This window comes from Myodes glareolus, chromosome 7 (assembly GCF_982192425.1).
Source record: "Myodes glareolus chromosome 7, mMyoGla1.1, whole genome shotgun sequence".
Classification (NCBI taxonomy): Eukaryota; Metazoa; Chordata; class Mammalia; order Rodentia; family Cricetidae; genus Myodes; species Myodes glareolus.
Window position 1 is genome coordinate 89,958,275 of NC_142032.1, and position 19,858 is coordinate 89,978,132.

The 19,858-nt window shown below is 36.6% G+C and overlaps 1 protein-coding gene across 1 annotated transcript in view; it reads right to left on the bottom strand.

Moving 5' to 3' along the window:
* The window catches only part of Pde3b (phosphodiesterase 3B), a 121,379-nt gene that overhangs the window by 39,560 nt on the left and 61,961 nt on the right, over window positions 1-19,858 (bottom strand). Inside the window, exon 2 of the mRNA XM_085692939.2 lies at window positions 403-453. Coding sequence (XP_085549065.2) covers window positions 403-453 — 51 coding nt within the window. The remainder of the gene's footprint in view (window positions 1-402; window positions 454-19,858) is intronic.

Here is a 19,858-nt window from a genome sequence, read left to right on the forward strand (position 1 = left end):
CTCAGGGCAGTCTGGGGTTTGGTGGAGACAGACGAAGTTGGTGAATGAAGTTAGAAGACAGGATCACCCCTTCCGTCTGAGCATTGGTAGAGGTAAAATAACTCTCTAGTGGTTGGCTACTGTGATTCTCTCATCTCTCAGCTTCCACGCCCTAATATCTGACTCTGGGTTTTTATTAAGAACAATCAGAATTTGTGCTGCAATGATTACATTAGAAGTACTTTTAAAACAACTACTTTGGTTTGTCTAATTTGATTTTACATTTATATTTAATAAACTTTTAAAATTCACTTTCATGGCTTAGCTCAGGTAAAAAATATTTTATTTTAAAGAAAGCCTATGAGTGTAACTTTACCCAAAGGATGGCTAATTTAAACAGACATGAGTACCATTTGTACTTACCTGGTAATGAGGTTTACACCACTGCTTCAAGTCCCAGTCCCAGAGAATCATCTGTAAAAGAATATGGGTTACAAGCTGTGAACAAACACACTCGAAGTCAAGCTGCACCCTTTTCCTCTGATAATGCCTACAACAAAATTAGGCATCAGAAAGGGAGTCGGAGAGATGAGAATAAAAATAATCTCTTTATAGATTACTTCATTAATTAATATAAATTATAACTGAGCAATCCAAATAATAAAGCATTTCAGAACAAATGCACTATAGTAACATATTAACCTTCAAATATTTGTTATTGGGCTGGAAAGATGAATCTCACAGATGACCCAAGTTCAGATCCAATCACCCACATCAGGTGGCTTACAACTGCCTGTAACTCCAGTTCCAGGAGATTCAATGCCCCTTTCTGAACTCTACAGACATTGCATGCACATGGCACACATACAGACAAACACATGTATAGGAGAAAATTTAAAAATTTTTAAGTATAAAAAAATCACAGAAAAAGGAAAAACAGATCCAAAATCATGTCAAATTAAAACGTAAGAAAATTAACTCTCAGCAGATGCCCCTCTCAAAGAGTCATTTATCATCTTAAGCCGGTGTCCACTTGTGAATCTATTTCTTTACTAAAAGGCACTCCCATAGACAAAACTTCTTGACCCCTAGGTTAAATTACATTTAAAGAAATGGTTTTCAAGTATCAAAGTATACTCCTTTCATTACACAAATAAGTAGTGACTGCTTTTGTTTCTTTCCAAGACCATTGATATAACTCTCAGCCCAGCCTTGCTTTCTCTACCATTTTTGTAGGTTTTCTGGCTACCCACTGGTCTAGTACAGCAAGTCACTCATTCAACAGACAAAGTTAACTTGAATTTAGTAAGCTAGCATGGCCACGAACATTGGTATAACCTAAATTTCTATGAAGTGTTTTGAGTTAAAGTCTCATCTTTTTGCTTAACTAATTCCTTCTAATTGTCATTTTCTACAATAAGTCTAATATTGAATAGGTCTATTATATTTCTAATAAAAATCCTAAAATTTTCTGTATAATTCACTTTTTATGTTTTTATAAACCTTGAGCTTAAGTTTATTAGTTGTAAAAAAATCTTTTTTAAAGGCTTGTTTTATTGTAATGACTGACTGATGTTACATATAACTGAGGTCAGTCTATGCAGACATGTGAGGGAAGTCATGAAAGGGAAGCTTGATCATCCTCTTTAAATGGTTTTTGTGTAATTTAAAAATTGTTTTTGAATTTATAATATATTTCTCCCATATATTCCTCCTCACCTTTTTCTCATTCAAATCCATGGCCTCTTTTTCTCTGCTGTTATATGTGGTACCTATGGCAGAGATTGGTTGTAAGAATCCACTTGTTTTTGTTGTGGTGGTGGTGGTGCTCAGTTTTTTGTTTGTTGTTTTTTGTTTGTTTGTTTTTAAACATATTCCCTAAATGTTATGATATATGCAGTGGTTAATCTCAAGTTCATAGTATCTCCTGAGAAGACAGTGCAGGAGGCGATCCTTCTCATTCAAGTCACCTTCTCGGCAATTTAAGCACAAGCACCCTTTCACTGTGCCCACACACCCTTCCTCTAGCCCAGGTGTATTTTTCTGGCATCAAGCCCGAGAACAGACAGTAACAGACTGAGAGATGATCAGCCCATCTTTGATCAACTTCCAGATCTGCTAGTAGGAACTAGCAGTGGCAATTTTATTGGTCTCATTGGGGTTCAAGCAGACCTCCCTTTTTGTCTCAGTAGAAAACATAAAAGACAAGCCTCTTTTGAATGGCTGAGCATGCTCACGGCAATGGCTGGAGCAGCAAAAGGAAAGGTTGCAAAAAAACTTAATGTGTTACCTATTTGGTCACTATCCCAACATTTCACTAGTTGTTGTAAAGCTCTTTTTGTAACAGAACATAGTTCAGGCTTTGCAAGCCAAATATGATCTTTACAGCATATTCTTTCATGTTTGTTTGCTTTCTTGCTTGTTTTTCCTTTAAAAATCTCTAAAAATATAAAAAAAAGCAGTTCAGAATCAGGCTGTTAAGAGGACAGTCTCAGTGGGCTATAATTTGGTGATTGCTAGTTTAGAAAAGGCACCACCTTTATCATTCAAAAAAGGGCTGTGTTTATTATTTCTATCTCTTACAACATCCTTCAGAAAGTAAAATTACTTCTTCCTAATGAAATTTATTTCTTTCTAAAGAAAATCCAAACATACTATATCCACTTAAGAGAATGAACCCAAAACATGGGTGTGATGAAACTACACAGTTACATTAGATAAACTTAATAGATAAAATTATTACATTTATATAGTTGCTTTTTATGGCCCTAAGTGTAGTATTGCAATAATTACTTTAGGCTGTGACTTAATGAGCATGCAATCTGGATTCTAAAGACACTAATAGTTTAAAACATTAAGACTAATAACCTAAATCCCCGAGATTCTCTTCTACTTCAGACTGGTAGGACCATTCTCTGCATGCTGTCTGTATAGGACTCACTTTGGAGATCTAGCTGGAATATTTTAACTCTGTCCTTATTTTTGTATGACAAAGTTTCTTGATGACTGAGGATATCACTAGCTTAATTACCATTCCTCTCATTACTATGATTTTTCTAAATCTGACGTTTTCTCGAGTTTACCAACAGAATCTATAAAAGAAGTGAAAATAGTCATGATGTGTAACTAAAAATATCCTAAGGGATAGGCCATAATCTACTAATTTTCATTCTGATCTATAAGCTTGAAAAACTGTACTATATCATGTGACTCTACTTCAATCGTTCTTTCACAAAGATACCATCAAATAAATGCTGATGTCTTATTTCCAAGACGCATTAGTCAAAGATAAATGGGTTTATTAACACAGCACACTTGCATTGGGATAGCTTACCACCAAATATTCTCCCACATCACTGATTCATCTGATCAATCAACATTACTCTTTCAGCTAGTTCTACACTAATGTCAAAAACCCTATCTGTAGTCATACCTAGTGTTCTTAGTGGAGGTACCACTGACCCTAAACAAATAAGACTGTGATTCTTGAGACCTTCCCCTCCAAAAGGTCTTAATGAAAAGCTATACAGCATAAATAGATACACTGTATAAAGGAGATGTGCTGTACATTTTTGGTATTAAAATATTTAGGAAAATCATCACACACACAAAAGATGTCTCAAGAGCTTCCTGGCTAGGAATAGGCAATTATAATGAAAATAGGTTGAGAGATTTTGGGATAAAGAAGTCCTTCTGCTTGCTTATAAGATCGATCCCATCTTTGCTTACATTCTGAGTTCAGACAAATGAAAAGCAGCTTACTCAAAAGCCACTGTAATCCTAGAAGTTGATTAAACCTTACAGTGTGTGTGTGTGTGTGTGTGTGTGTGTGTGTGTGTGTGTGTGTGTGTTTCCTCTCTGCTCACTACTTTTAGATCCTCTCTACTGTAGCATTTTCTACTGCAGGTCATTTCCCTTAACAAATTCACTCCACATGGACTGTAATCCCTCTACTTGCTAAAAGTTGGCTTCAAATCAAATTCTTATAGCATCAGTATGTCATTATTTTCAGCTACTTTCTATAGGATCAAAATGATCAAAAAGCAGCAGTTCTTAAGATGAAATTCTCACTTATTTCAAAATAAAAACAAATATAGGAAAAGCCACAGGAAGCTAGTAGAATATCTTTTTGTGTAATTCTAATAATGACAATATTAAGAGATTTTTTTTGAAATGAAGTTTTCTATATAATTATAACAAAGGAATGATGTACCACAAGTCCACATTTAGATCTGTATTTTAGAGCAAATTATGGTCCATAAAAGGATAAATCCAGAAATTAACATCTTCAGCTACATAATGAGTTCTAGTCAAATCTGGTATATATGAGACACTGTCCTAAAAAGTTGGAAAGAGGGAGAGGCTGGTGCTGGATATATAGCTCAGTTGGTACAATGCTTGCCTAGCATACATAAAGTTCTCGGCAACACATACGCCAATTCAGCATGGTGGTGCACATTTTAAATCCCAGAAGTAGAAGATAGTGGGAGGATGATAAAAATTTTAAGGTCATCCTCAGTTACACACATACAATTAGAAGATTTGTTCTAGCTAAGCTCTAGGGAAGCATGGCTCGGTCACACTTAACATGTCAAAGGAACACACATAAACCAACCTGGAGATCCTGTCTACCCAATTAATCAGAAAGTAGCTCTTCTGTGATCACACTCATCATCTGGCAACACCATGAAGTAGTCAGGATACTCAGCCCACCTCCTGAAACAGTAACTGGGTGACACTTTCCATTAACCTAAGGGGTCCACACACTGCTAGGCAGCCTTTCTACCAAATGGATCAGCTTGCCAGTTCCCCCCGGGAGCTGCCAGGATGCCATCTTACAGCCTCAAGTAACAGCTGGTGGCTCCTGCCCACCCTCACATAACCTCAGGAAGCATGCATGTAGCCCTGCCAAGACTAAGAAGTGGTTGGGTGGCTTTACCCATTTACCTTTCATCTCAGGAAAAAGCTAAAAGCCTACACTGAACAACTTGGATCCTGAGCCTTTTGAATGAACACAATAAACTTCAACTTAATAAGTAAGTACTTATCTTATTGCTTGTGGCCCTTGGGTACTCACAGCATTCCACCCACACTGCCATGTATACTGTGACATGCCTTTCCAACACCACTAGAGTTGCTCTACAGACAAAAGACCCACAAATCTGACAGGCACCTCAAAGTAGCAGCAATATGCCACACATACAGCCATTGGCAAAAACCACTCTGCCTAACAAAGTTTCATCACAACTAATGGAGTAATCCCACAAACCCCTACAACTGAGAGCAAAGAAATACATAGCCATGACCACCATTAACCATTGCTGGTTATGATACACAATTACTACATTAATTCAATCATTCTTTAGCCAATGCCCACATATCCTATTCAACCAACACTCTAGAAGCATATACATAAGAAAATTTTCTACAAAAGCCACCTTATTAAATTAGTAAAATCAACCAATCCTCCAGGCAAATATCAAAGTATGAACAGAAGAAACATTTAAAAACTTAAATTAACATCATAAAAGTTCTCTGGCAACAGATAGGAGAAAAAGGGAAACTGCCAGACTACATGAATAATTAAAATGAATAATTCTAAGATAATTTAGTGAGACAAAAGAAATTACAGACAAATCAACAAAATAACAAAAGCAATTCATGATCTGAAAGAATTCATTAAAAATACAGAGATTATTTTTAAAAAAAAACAAATTTTGGAGATAAAGAACTCAATGAATAACAAATATAGCCGAGAGCTTTAAAGACAGGCTAGACTAAGCAGTAGACGGAAGAAAGGGAAGAAGAGAAAGAAGTAGGGAAGGATTTGTAATAGCCAGAACCTGGAAACAACCTAGGTGCCCCTCAATAGAAGAATGGTTTAAAAAGGTGTGGAACATATATACATTAGTTTTACACAGCGGTAAAAAACAATGACATCTTGAATTTTGCATGCAAATGGATGGACATAGAAAACGCTTTACTGAGTGAGGTAACCCAGACCCAAAAAGAGGAATATGGTATGTATTCACTCATATGTGGATTCTAGCCATAATTAAAGGTCTTTGAGCCTTTTATTCGTGATCCTAGAGAAGCTAAATAAGAAGGTGAACCTGAAGAAAATCATGTAGTTATCCTCCTGGAGATTGGAAATAGACAAGAGTGCCAGGCAACCTCGGGTGCATGGGGGGGGGGGGGTTGTTGGAAGGGGAGAGGGTTAGAGAGAAGGGAGTAGGGGAGGAATGGGGAAAGCTCGGGGGATTGGGATGGGGGAAGGGAGGAAGGATGGATATGGGATCAGGGAAGTATATACCTCAACTAAGGGAGTCATTTTAGGGTTTACAAGAGACTTGATTATAAAGGGGATCCCAGGTCCAAGGAGAGATCCCCAGATTGTTCTCTGGACAGAGGAGAGGGTGCCTGAACCGGCCTTGGCCCATAACCATATTGATGAATATTTTGCATATCACCATAGAACCTTCATCTGGCGATGGATGGAGATGGAGACGGAGACCCACATTGGAACATTGGACTTAACTCCCTAGGTCCAAAAGAGAAGCAGAAGGAAAGAGAATGTGAGCAAAGAAGGCAAGACCAGAGGGAACCTTCACCCGTTGATGGATGGAGATTGAGACAGAGACCCACATTGGAGCACTGGACTGAGCCCCCAAGGTCTAAATGAGGAGCAGAAGGAGGGAGAACATGAACAAGAAAGGCAGGACCGTGAGGAGTGCGTTCACCCACTGATACAAGGGGACTGATCTAATGAGAGTTCACCAAGGCCAGTTGGACTGGGACTGAACGAGCACGTGATCCAACCAGATTCTCTGAATGTGGCCGGATTCTCTGAATGTGGCTGGCACGGGGTCTTTCTGAAAAGCCATTGACAATGACACTGGGACTTGTTTCCTCTGCATATACTGGATTTTTGGGATCCAGTCTGTTTGGATGCTCACCTTCCTGGAGGTGAGGGGGGAGGAACTTGAACTTCCCACAGGGCAGGAAACCCTGACTGCTCTTAGGAATGGAGAGGGAGGAGGAGAGGGAGTGGGGGGATTGGGAGGGTGTTGGGAGGAGGGACGGAAATGGAAACTTTTATAAATTAATAAACTTTTATAAATAAAAAAAGAAGAAGAAAGAGATGGCTTTCTGACTCAATGCTAGTGGCAAAAATGGGGTGGTTCTTTTAAGAGGCCCTATTACTGAACACTTAATTGGGGCTTATGAGCTCTGGGCAGTATACTACTCAATGGCAGTATGGACCCAACAACTTCCCAGAGTTGGGGCAGTAAACAAGGCTCTCACCACAGTACCTCTGTCATAAAGCTAGGTTCTTAGGAAACCAAGCAGGGAGAAGCCAGCTGCTGAAGCAGAGGCTTGGGTCCCAGCCATGCTGCTCAACAGTTTAAAGGCTCATGAAGTTAGAAAAAGATTGCAGATATACAATAAAGAGAGATTCAGATGGGAAAAAAAGATTTACATGGATTATAGTGTGTTTAAAAATGTACATAGACTTGGGAGATCAAAGAGAATGTTTAGACAATCATAAAAAAGAAATATAGTTTTAAAATAACAAAAATAAAGTCCTTAAAATAGGTGTAAGTGATATAAAGAAATAAGACACATAAAGATGGAAATGGGTATAGACAATGTAATCACTGTGAAAATTCTCCCTTTCAATACTATGAAATCAAGTGACACTCTTTTTTTTCTCTCTCTCTTTAAAATTAAGAAAAATAGTATGGAGTGTCTGTCCAAAAGTAAACATGGAATTTCTACATGAGCCAGCTATTCTATTACTAGATATAGGTCCAAGGGAATTTAAGTAAGTTTATCAGAGCTATCTGTGCTCCCATGCAGTGTTATTCAAAGTAAGTATGAGTCAATCTTTATTTCCATTTATGGTAAGATAAAGAAAAGGTATCGGATACACATGAGGGGATATAATTCTTCCATGAAAATGGATGAAATACTGTCTTTTGCAATTCATATGTGGAAGCTGAAAGTTCATCATAAAAACAGAACACCATTATACCACTGAAAGTCGGGCACATGACTGAGATCTGGGCCACCACCGGGGGTCATGCTGTTGTCCCAGGGCTACCTTGCAGCAGGGACAATGCTGAACTCATTGTCCTGGGCAATGAGGGCATGGTGACATCCAGGCTTGGGATGCCGCTGAGGACCATATCTGGTTCTGTGGTTCTAATACAACCTGTCTCTGTGGTGTCCATGGCCCATGTTGCCACCAAAAGCACAAGAACCCCCAGCCTCTGAGTCACCACCTGGTGCCATGTTGGAGTTTGAAGGACATGTCACTGCCAGGACCATGCCAACCTCAGTGGCCCACGCTGCTACCTGTGGCTATGGTGTTGTCTGGACCCAAGCTGTAGTAGGGGGCAGGGCTTTCTGTGTCCATGTCCCTGCCACAGCCAGAATCTGTGTTGAGGTTTGTGGCTTCTATTAGCATCGAAGGCAGTGCAGATTTCCAGGGCCTGAACTGCCACATGAGGCCAGGTTGGAGCCCAAGAACTAAGCTGTTGGTGGGCCCATCCAGATCTGAGAGGCCTGCACTGTCACCTTGGGTCATGGTGACATCCAGCCCCAAGCTGATGGCAATGACCACATTTAGGTCTTTGATTCTGCAGCAGCTGGGGTCTGTGTGAATGTCCATTGCCTGTGTTACCACAGGGGCCCATGCAAACTTTGTGTTGAAGTATGAGGGCCCTGCTGAGCATGCCCCACCCTTCACTGGCCTGGACTAGCCTGCTCCCATCCCCCGAGGATAGCTGACCCTCTGAACCTCCCTGGTCCTAGGATGACAGACCCTGATGACCCCAACACGGGAAAGCTGGCCCCATTCCCCACCTGAGAGTAGTTCCAGTGGCCTGCACTGAACAACTCAGCTGCCACAAGGCACACATCCGGTGCTTGGATGATGTGGGATTCCCCTCTGTATGCTCTGAATACCATTGGTTAATAAAGAAACTGTCTTAAGCCCATGATAGGGTAGAGTAGAGCTAGGCAGGGAAAACTAAAATGAATGCTGGGAGAAAGAAGGGCAGAGTCAGGAGAAGCCATGTAGCCACAACAGAGACAGATGCAGGATGGAACTTTACCCAGTAAGTCACAGCCACATGGCGATACACAGATTAATGGAGATGGGTTAAAATAGTATGTCAGAGCTAGTCAATAAGAAGCTAGAGCTAATAGGCCAAGCAGTTATTTAATTAATATAGTTTCTGTGTGGTTATTTCGGGTCTGAGCTGATGAGTGACTGGAACAACCAATCAGCCTTATTACAACACTTGGGAGTTGGCACAATCACATCTATTCAGTCTATGGCTTGCTGGAGTGTGTGAAGAGACAGATCATGTGGAACCACAGCCACAGGATCTCTATGATAGTGGCAACGGCAGGACATCACAGAGGAATATCAGTAGGGGGTCCAGTAATGATGGTGTACCAAAGCCAGAGGCCATGAATCTGACCAACAACTCATTACACAATGAACATTTGCAAGGAAAGCTGTCTGGACAAAAGAGTATACTCCATGATACACAGCAGCTCCCAGATCCACTAAGATGAATGAAGAGGCAAGGGAGAGTGAGAAAGATGGAGGCATGAAATGTTTTTCTTTTTTATTATTTTTTATTTTTATCTTATTTTTATTCTTTTTTATATTTTCTTTGAGGAGAACACTAGAAGAGTGAGGCAGATATGGAGGGATTGGGAGATGAGTGAACTGGGGTGCATGATTGGAATTCCCAAAAGAAAATACTGTATTTCATAATTGTGAAATATAAATTTAATTCTGAGTTCCAAATAAGTTTCAGTGTTATCATTTTAAAAGTTATTACTTTTATAAAAAACATACTATTATCCAAAACTTCCTTTTGATAAGAATATAAAATAACTAGTATTTTTATGTCAATCAAACATTTTAGATTTGTGCTTTAATTGTGCTATATTCTATATCCCATGTAGAAATAATAAATGGCTCAAACTACGCTTTCTAAAGATTCATATCATTAAAAATATAGTGACATTACTCAGAACAAATGCTTAGTCTAAATGTTTCAAATCTGTGGTGTGACAGCATTACCCAAGCTCATGAAGGCAGAACTGCCACTAAGACATGCCACAGCCATTATCTAAAAACTGGAACTGTCAAATGGCAATCTATTCTTCTATATGCTTCTGTATTTTGTCTACTTTGAAACTTATTAAATAATGAATAGGAAAACATAGAAACTTTTAAAGGAAACATGAAGATCTCTTCGGTGAACTAACATTTTTTTCTAGAACAAAAAAAATAATGTTTTCATGGATGAAAGTACTTTTATTCTAAATTAAAAAAAATCAACATCACCATTCAGATCCTATACTTCTCATTGCAAAAGTACATTAAAAAGACGAGCCACTGATGATAGATTTGGCAAAACTAAACACAAGGAACATTAACATTATGATGAAACAGAGAGAAAAGAGATCAATTTAAAAAAAAAAATGTATGGACCATGTGTCAGCTGAAGACACCACAGAATAGAAAAGGCACACAATGAGAAGGAGTAATTGTACAGACATTTTACTTCACTGCTGATGAAAACCCTCAGGTAAAGTGCAAACCAACCCTTGGTAAAGTGCACTCCACACAGGAAGATCAGTAGCTAACTTTCTACATGCTTGTCACAAAAGACCCTTGTTATAAAAGCTGGCTTGTTCCTCTTCAGTCATTGTATTGTAAACTTTAGTATAGACTTGGAAGTGTGCCTTGGAATCAAGGAATGTTCCTAGACAGCATCAGTTATCTGAAAAGCAAAAAGCTACATTAAGAACTAAAAATGCCATACTGACACAAATCTGCACACTGCTTTTCATTAAGGGAAGGTGAGGCAGGGCCCTGTGTAGCAGACCAAGCTGGCCTCAAATTCTTGAACTTCTGATCCTCCTGACTCCGCCTTCCAGGAGCTGGGATTATTACAGGTTGTGCCATCATGCCCACCTACCCAATTTTTTTACTTGAAGAAAAAAAACTGGTACTTAAAACATGTTAGGAATGATTCAATATAAACAGCACAAATAAAAACACATTTTGGCTACATATCATCTTTTTTCTTATGCTTTAAAAAACGGAGCAATTACTAAAATATTTTAAACAATATTAAGTATGATACAGCTAATCAATCTAATAACTAATAGACTAAAAGTAGATATTAGTGAAAAATATATTTATAACCCCAAGTTCCACAAATGTAGAGAACTGATAGTAATAAACACTGAGTGCCTCCCCTCGTATAACTATGGTTTAATTTTTCTCATTTAAATGAAGTAGAAAATGACAGGATATAAATGAACCTAAAGCATGTAACCTATTTACTTATCACAGAACTAACTAGAAACGCTTTAGTTACTGCAAACAGCACCCAGTGAAGCAAAAACATTCTGTTTTTAGTTTATAAGAGTAGTAAAAATTTGTTTTTATATATTTATCTAAAACTGGTGGGTGGCTATCAAACATAGTGAGCACACAGTGCATGGCAGGTATAAATTTTGAGTTTTACAAGCATTGGTGCGATTATTTATTTCACCTACATAGTGTGTAGCTCTTTTGAAATCTTGCTTCCAGGTAGAGAGCCAATGTTCTGCATGCACTGTTTCCAAGTCAGCAAAGCTATAGGCAACTAAATGCCAACTTTCATACCACTACAATAACCTAAGTAGAAGAGTGAAGCTGAGTTGTGAATCACAAATAAAACCATTTCTGTAACAGTGTACTTCTAAATATTACCTATGTCCTCCTATTGCCAATACACATGCATTATCTGAAACAGCTATCTTTTCACAAACTATGACTACACACTGAAGCTAATTTTATGAGCACTATAGCTTTCTCTACATAGCATATAAAATGTATATTTTTTTAAAAAAAACATTAGTTGGCTTGATAAAGTTATACCCAAGGCTGCATTTATTCAAATTCATCTTTTCTTTGTGGTTCAAAGTTGAATCCTGATCAAAGTTTCTGTTTGAATATGTTTACAAGTCTAACGTGCTTTACAGAGTTCTACAAACCACCAAAACCACAGCGAATCATCAGCATTGCAACCAGGAGATGTTATCAAGTTCAATTACGTCAATGAGGTTTTACTTCATTTTTCCCTATGTAGCCCAAAAGAAAAACATATATGCACCCTCAAATCAGACTCACAGAACTGTCATACACATGTCAGATTTTAAAGGGTACTTACTGTGGTGCGTTCCCAAGGGAACTGTGAAAACATGCTGTATTTTTACTTCTTGAGCCTCTTGTTTACATCTATGCTATTGAAACTAAACAAATTTCAGTACTTCAGTTTTTCTATTTCTGTGCCTACTATCTTAGGCCCAGTGGAGATAATCATTCAACTCAATGTTTATTGAACATAAAACATAAAAGGGTGAACAAAATGTTAAACTAACTAAAGCTCTAGTTTATAATAGACTCTAATATGCAAACAAAGTTTGATTTCCATGAGACAAAAAAAAAAGAATCCCATTTAGAACATCTGAAAGGGAAAGGGTCTGTGAGGGGCTTGGAGATAGGGAAGGGACTAGGATTAGACTAGTATTATTTATTCTTCTGACTAACCAATAGGATTATGGTCATGGTGATTCTCACCACATAGTATATACCAATGCAATGTGAGATACTTAATATACACTGTCTCATTTAATCTTTACTATAATTCTCCATTCTGGGCCTTCTTCATTTCACAGATGAAAAAATTAGATGTTCAACGTCATGTGACTAGACATACTTTAGATTTATTCTGGTGCTTTAGGGGTTGCTAGTCATTATGAAATACCATCTCAAACTTGTTATTTACTGCTGTGTGCTAGCAGTGTGGCGGGTGCTTGGCAGAGCATGTAAAAGTACTGCAGCTAGGACAATCTGATTGTATGTATGAGAAGAGCATGGTACAGATTTCTCTACTCTTGCCTTCCAGGCCCATTCTTTGTTCTACTTTGAACCATAGGGAAACTAAGCCCTATATTCTGTGTCACCTAAGCAACAGTACAGCTGGTTTCTGCTTAGACTGAACTTCCACAGCAGGAGCCCAAAGCAGGAAACTAGAGTTCAAGAGGAGAAACTTACATTAATTCTTCCATGCTACTTCCCGGGATCTGCATACCATTTCTCTGGCAACAACTTGGTCCTTTAAAAATACAGTTTTCACTAGATGATTCTTCCTTCACAACCTCATTGATGACCAAATTCTGAAAATATCGTGCGGTCTTCAAGCCACAGGTAGGGTAACAGCTTTCTACTGTTGCAAGTTTCTAGTTGTCTAGTCGTCTCTCAGCCATATTCTGAACTGTGTTCATTATCTAAAAGACTTTTTAGTAAAACATTTTTATTTTAACTATCTTTGACTGGATTCTGTTTTCTGCTGTGCTCTTAAGTCTTCCAGTTCTATCATAACTAAGTTTTATCTGTCACTGCAAAATGACAGAATATGAAGTCAGACTCACTTCCTCTAATTTCATTTCCTTCCACTATGCTAAACAGGTAGTAATTTATGGTTTTTAATTCATGCATTTTAAAAAATAAGGCCTTTAAAAATTTAAAATTGTCTATATAGATTGGTGGCTTTTACAAATAAACATAGAGATGCTCCATATAACTTATAATAATTCAGTCACTCTAATGTTACAACCCAGGCTCTCTAAATAGTACAGTTACACCATCTACTGATATCTGGTCCAAACAGACTAAGGAGGCTGTTACAATAGCTCTGCACAATGCACACAACTAAAAGATCCACAAACACCTCATACAATCAAGTAAAACAAAGGAACCAGCCAACTTGGGTATACTTTGTCCCTATCAAAACTAACACACATTTCTGTTGATTTCTTTAAGATTGGTGAACCCAAACCATCAGACTTACTGGTAAAATAATCATATCCCTATAGAAGAGAGAAAACAAATGCACCAAATACAAACATTATCTGCCAGAAGTCCTTTTGCTTAGGAATTCTACTGCTAGTCTCTTTTGATATGTATATCTTTTGATTTATCTATAATCTTTACCCAAAAGCAGTACAGAAGAGGGACAGCACACTCCCCAGGGGGTGGTGGGCATAAAAGCGAAAACAAAACAGCAAAAAATCTTGGTAATTCCCTATAAGGGCTCAACTTCAAAAGAATAACCTCTACAGTTTGCCATCTCTAGCATGGAAATTATCAATGCTAGTTACAGTCCAGAAACAAAGACTGCTGGTTTCCAATTGCAGACACAGGACATGAAGAACTGTAGGTTAATATCTAAATATAATTGAAGCCATGAAATTGAAAGAGAAAACATTGTGAACAGATATGCTAATAAATCTCTACCTATTTATTTTACAAATCTCCTCAGATTTGTGTCTGATTTCTATTTAAACAAATTTTACCTCAGAAGGGTTCAATCCACATCTGGCCATAATATGTTCACTGTATGAGGCAGGCACAAGACACACACACACACACACACACACACACACACACACACACACACTCATATACTCAACCTTAATTATGAGATCAGTATTAGTATTATTTTTCAATAATGATTATAATGAAATATAGATGAATTAACTTGTTAAATGAACAAATAATTTAAAAAATTCCTCTCCTTTCCCATATCACTCTAATTCAATCCAATATGGATATGTCTGGTCTACCCTCACCATGGTTCTTACACTCAACAGTATCAGTCACCATGTTTTTATATCACATCACTTACAACAATCTCTACAATTCTACTCTATGCAGTAAGATAACTTCATAATAAAATAAAGAAAATGAAAATCAGAGTAACTCATCTTCCTCTGTACCTGATCTTACTCAAAAGAAAAACCTGTATATAGACAAACATTCAAGGAAACAAATGAACTATTTCTTATTAGATGAAAAAAAGCCTTCTACAAAGAGAAATAAAACTTTATAATTATATCAGTTCATCTTCCTTACTGATCACTGACCTGATAATGAGAATGTGTCTAGCAGTAGCAGCCGTCTGGCGTTCCCTGCACCTTTCCCTGGTTTACTCTCCACTCACTACTACTTTACTCTTGTTACCTTATCCATCCACTTAAAAGAGACACAGTAACACAATGAACAAATATTCTTTAAATCTAAAGTTTTTTTTTAAAATTCTCCAAGTTTAATAAAAAAAAAGTAACAATTAGAAACTAGGTTACTCAATTTGAGCAAGTATAATATGCAGAGTGAGAGCCATAAAAGGGGGTGGGAGCTCACTGTTTTTGTCAAACGGCTTGTTTTCTAGAGAAATAAAAGGCATTTCTTCCTAAAAGAACTAGGAAAATAGCACAGTGCCTGTAAAAATGTTTTCTTAACATTTTATCTTACGGTAGCCCTTTCCCTAGAGAAACTAAAAACATCGACCCGCTCCATATAGTGCACTGACAAACCAGAGTATGAATGAGCTGGAGTCCAGCTTGAGGAAGCAGTAAGTTTATCAGGCTACTGAGCATGAGTACGGGGTTACTTACAGAAACAGACTCAACTGCAAAGCATCAAAAAGTCTTAACAGAGAATAAATACCCATTTCTCCAAAAATGTAAGGGAGTCCCCACTATCCTTCCACAGTGTTCTCTAGCAACCACAAGACCACGAGAAATTAGGTCAGAAAGTCATAGGAATGGACTGCACCAGGAGGTACAGAAGAGAGCAGAGAGAATCCCAAGACGATAAAATAATGCATGTCAACCCCTCCTTTTATGAGGGAACTCAACAGTCAATAAACATAAACACAGGGGCTGCTCACAAGTACTCGCAACTGTTTTGAAGATGATGGCTGATATACTTGGAGGAAAGTGTTCTATAACAAATGAGTGAGTATAAACAGTAACTTTTTATAGGAAAAATCTTGTTTTACAAAGATAAATTTACTTTATCCCCACTCACCTTTAGTTTAAAACTCAGTATTAAATTTAAGAGATATGTATGTTAAAATTAGCACTAATGTAACAATTTTTTATTTTAATTAACCAAAAAGATTAAAAATAAATTTTTAACCAATTAATTTTCCATTTAAAATAAAAAATTGTCACTTTTATTTGGGACTTCTATTGGCCAAACAAAATTATTAAAGTGATCAGCAGTATCTATTTGTCACTGCTGGGTATTAGCTGAGTAAATTTTGTCATGGTAACCAAGCTTAAATTTAAGTAAACAAAGATACTAGCTCCACAGCAACCTGACTTTGAAATGAAAGTCAGGAATCTCTCCCTTGCTTAAACAGATCAAATTCTTCAAAGATTGTCATGGTATCCAAGAGTTATAAAGCAAATTATACTGAAAGTTTTGTTTTGTATAAGTAAGAAAGCTTTTGGAAGTTTTATAATTAAATAAACTTAACACTATCTAATTTAATAATTTAACACTATTTAATACTTGAAGAAAAACTTTGCAGAGTAGAAGACCACTAAATGCTAATTTCCCATCTATAACAGAGACTGGAATAGTAAAACCCTAGAAATTATTTAACACTGCACTGAAGATTACTACAGTGTGGAGAGACTCAGCTAAAGACACTGACAAATCAAATTGATATTGCAAGTAATTTCTAACTAATACATCCAAATGAAAGCAACTGGACTAATTTATTTTTCAAGCACTGAACTTTCTGATAGTAGCATTCAAATAAAAATTAGCATTAATAGTTCCAAAACATATTAAAAAAACAGGTAGTTGTATTAAGAAATATGAATAATAAAATGGACTCTTAGACTTCAAAGTACTTTATTTTTAAAAATAACACAATGATTTTTTTTAAATTATGACTAGTCACTTATTAGCAGAAAAAGTCACATGAATTTAGTGTTCTGCTGGAATTAAGGCATCTAGTGTGATGATGAACTGGTTTTGTTTGTTTGTTATTTTACCATAAAACTGTAAGAAAATAAAACTCTTGGCTTTTGTTTTGTTTTGTTGATAGTTGACAAGGATGGTTAAATAAACTCATTGCAATGTATGGCAATGGAGGCCTGGTACAGGAGCAACTAGAAACTTGCAATATTAAAGAATCAACCAGTCCTTGGAATTCTCCTGTATTTGTTGTTAAAAAAAATAGAGAAGATGGAGAATAGTGACATATCTAAGAGCTGTCAACAAGGTTATTCAACCTACGGGCCTGCTATAATCTGGAATTCCTCTGCCTTCACTATTAGCAAAAGTATGGCCTCTTATAGATATTAATTTAAAAGATTGTTTCTTCACTATACCTTTATAAGAAAAGGACAAAGAAAACTTTGCTTTCACAGTGCCTACTTCTAATAATTCTCAGCCTACTAGGAGATACTAATTGACCATCCTCCAACAGGGAATGTTCGATAGCCCCACCCTGTGCCAATACTTTGTAAGTCAACCATTGAAAATAATACGCAAGCAATCTCCTAAGTCTATAATTTACCATTACATGGATGACAATTTGTTATCTGACTCAAATGCAGATACTTCAGAAAGAATGTTTGAAGAAGTAAAGAAAGTTTTGCCTAAATGGAGAATATAAATTGCTCCTGAAAAAATACAAAGAGGAGATTCTGTCAACTGCCTACGTTACAAAAATAGGTTTACAAAAATTAGAATACAAAAGGCACAAATTAGGAGAGACCAATTGTAGACTCTTAGTGACTTTCAAAGATTGTAAGGAGACATTTCCAGTCTGATCTAATAATCTAATAATTTAAACAAAACCTTAGATGATAACAATGATTTAAATAGTCCCGGGAATTAACAGCTGAAGCAGAAAAAAAAATTGATGGTGGTTGAAGAGAAATTACAGGAGGCACATACAGATCAAGTGAATCCAAATCTTAATTGTATTCTAGTCATAATGCCTTCCAGAATTTCCCCTACAGGAATTTTAATGCAGGGGGACAATATCTTAGAATGAATCTTTTTACTACATAAACCAAGTTAAAAAAAATTGTGGAAAATATTAAAAAATAAAATATGCTTATTTAAAAACATAAAATAAAAATGTGGAAAAAGAAGTCTTTCGATTATAAAAGGAAATTTGAGACTTCATCAACTAGCAGGTATAGACCCAGCAGAGATTATAGTGCCTTTTACTAATGATGAAATTAAAAAAAAAAATGGGAAGGCAAAGAACAATGGCAAAGAGTTTGTGCTAATTTTTTGGGAGATATTAAGAACAATTATGCCAAAAGTGATAGAATTATCTCAAAAAGAGAACCACTTGCATTCTTCCCCAGATTGTACATGGCACACTAATAACTGGAGCCCGTACATTTTATATTGATGAAAATAAATCAGGAAAGGCAGGTTACAAATCAGAAGAATTAAGTAAGGTAGAACAAAACCTTTATAATTCTGTCCAAAAAGCAGAGTTATATGCTATTCTCATAGTACCAAGGGATTTTAAAGAACCCCTCAATATAGTTACTGATTCACAATATGCAGAAAGTTCTCTTGCATATTGAAACCACTGAATTTTACCAGATGATACAGAATTGACTTCATTATTCAATCAAATTCAAGACATAATCAGGAATAGGCTTTATCCTATATTCATTTATCCTATATCATAACACACATCCGATCCTAATAGGTCTGCTAGGATCTCTAACACAAAGTAATACAGAAACTGACTGGTTATTGATTGGAAATGTGCTGAAGGCCTCAGAATTTCATAAGAAACATGTAAATCATGAAGGTTTAAAGAAATAATTTTCTATTACATGGTAACAAGCTAAGGAGGTTATAAAGAGATGTCCTGTATATTATGTTCATGTAGCTGAGTTTGTAATTTTTATTAACTAGATCAAGTTGCCAGCATTTGTTGGTATAAGTGAGCACTACAGTTATCCCAAGTTGAGTTTTAGCCAAAAAACAGATAGAAAAAGGGTCTTCCTATTATTGGAAGAAGACAATTTTTAGGGTATGTGTTAATTTCAGTTTTGTATGTTTAACTTTAATAAATAAAGTATTTTTAAATCTCAAAAAAAAAATGAGATGTCCTACTTGCTCTTTCTATAACCAAATACAATTACTTGCGGGAGTAACCCAAAGGGTACTCAAAGGAATGAAATCTGGCAGATGGATGTGTTCCACTTTACAAAATTTGAAAAATTAAAATATGTACACCACACCATTGACACTTATTCAGGTTTTCAATGGGCAACTCCCTTGAGTTCAGAAAAGGCTGATTCAGTAATCATGTATTTATTATAAGTTATGGCCATCATAGGTATACATGTACAAATAAAAACAGACAATGGCCCAGCATATGTGTCTAAGAAAATAAAAGAGTTTTTTGCTTATTGTAATATAAAGCATATTACAGATATACCAAACAATCCCACAGGTCAGGCAATTATAGAAAGATCAAATTGAACTATAAAGGATATGCTAAACAAACAGAAAGGGATGGGAAATAACTTACATAATGCCTTATTAACCTTTAATTTTCTTAATGCTAATGAGAAAGAAACAACAGCAGCAGAGAGATATTAGATAATAGAAAAAAAACTTCTGAATTAAATCAGTCAGTGTATTTCAGGATGTGCTGAATTCACAATGGAAACCAGGAGATATGCTATGTTGGGGAAGGGGTTTTGCTCTTGTTTCCTCAGGAGAAGGAAAGCTATGGATACCATAAAAATTAATAAAGATTTGGTTTGAAAAATAGAAACCTCTTGATAAAGAGAAATGACAGCTCATTCACAGAAGTGCCAATCATACAGGTGGTAAGCAAACCTCTTAAGGATTAGGGCAGGGTTCTATTTTTGTCTTTGCAGGAAAATACCCATCTTCAAAGAGTCAAGAGACCTTGAACATCTAGATGCATAAAAATGAAAAGATAGC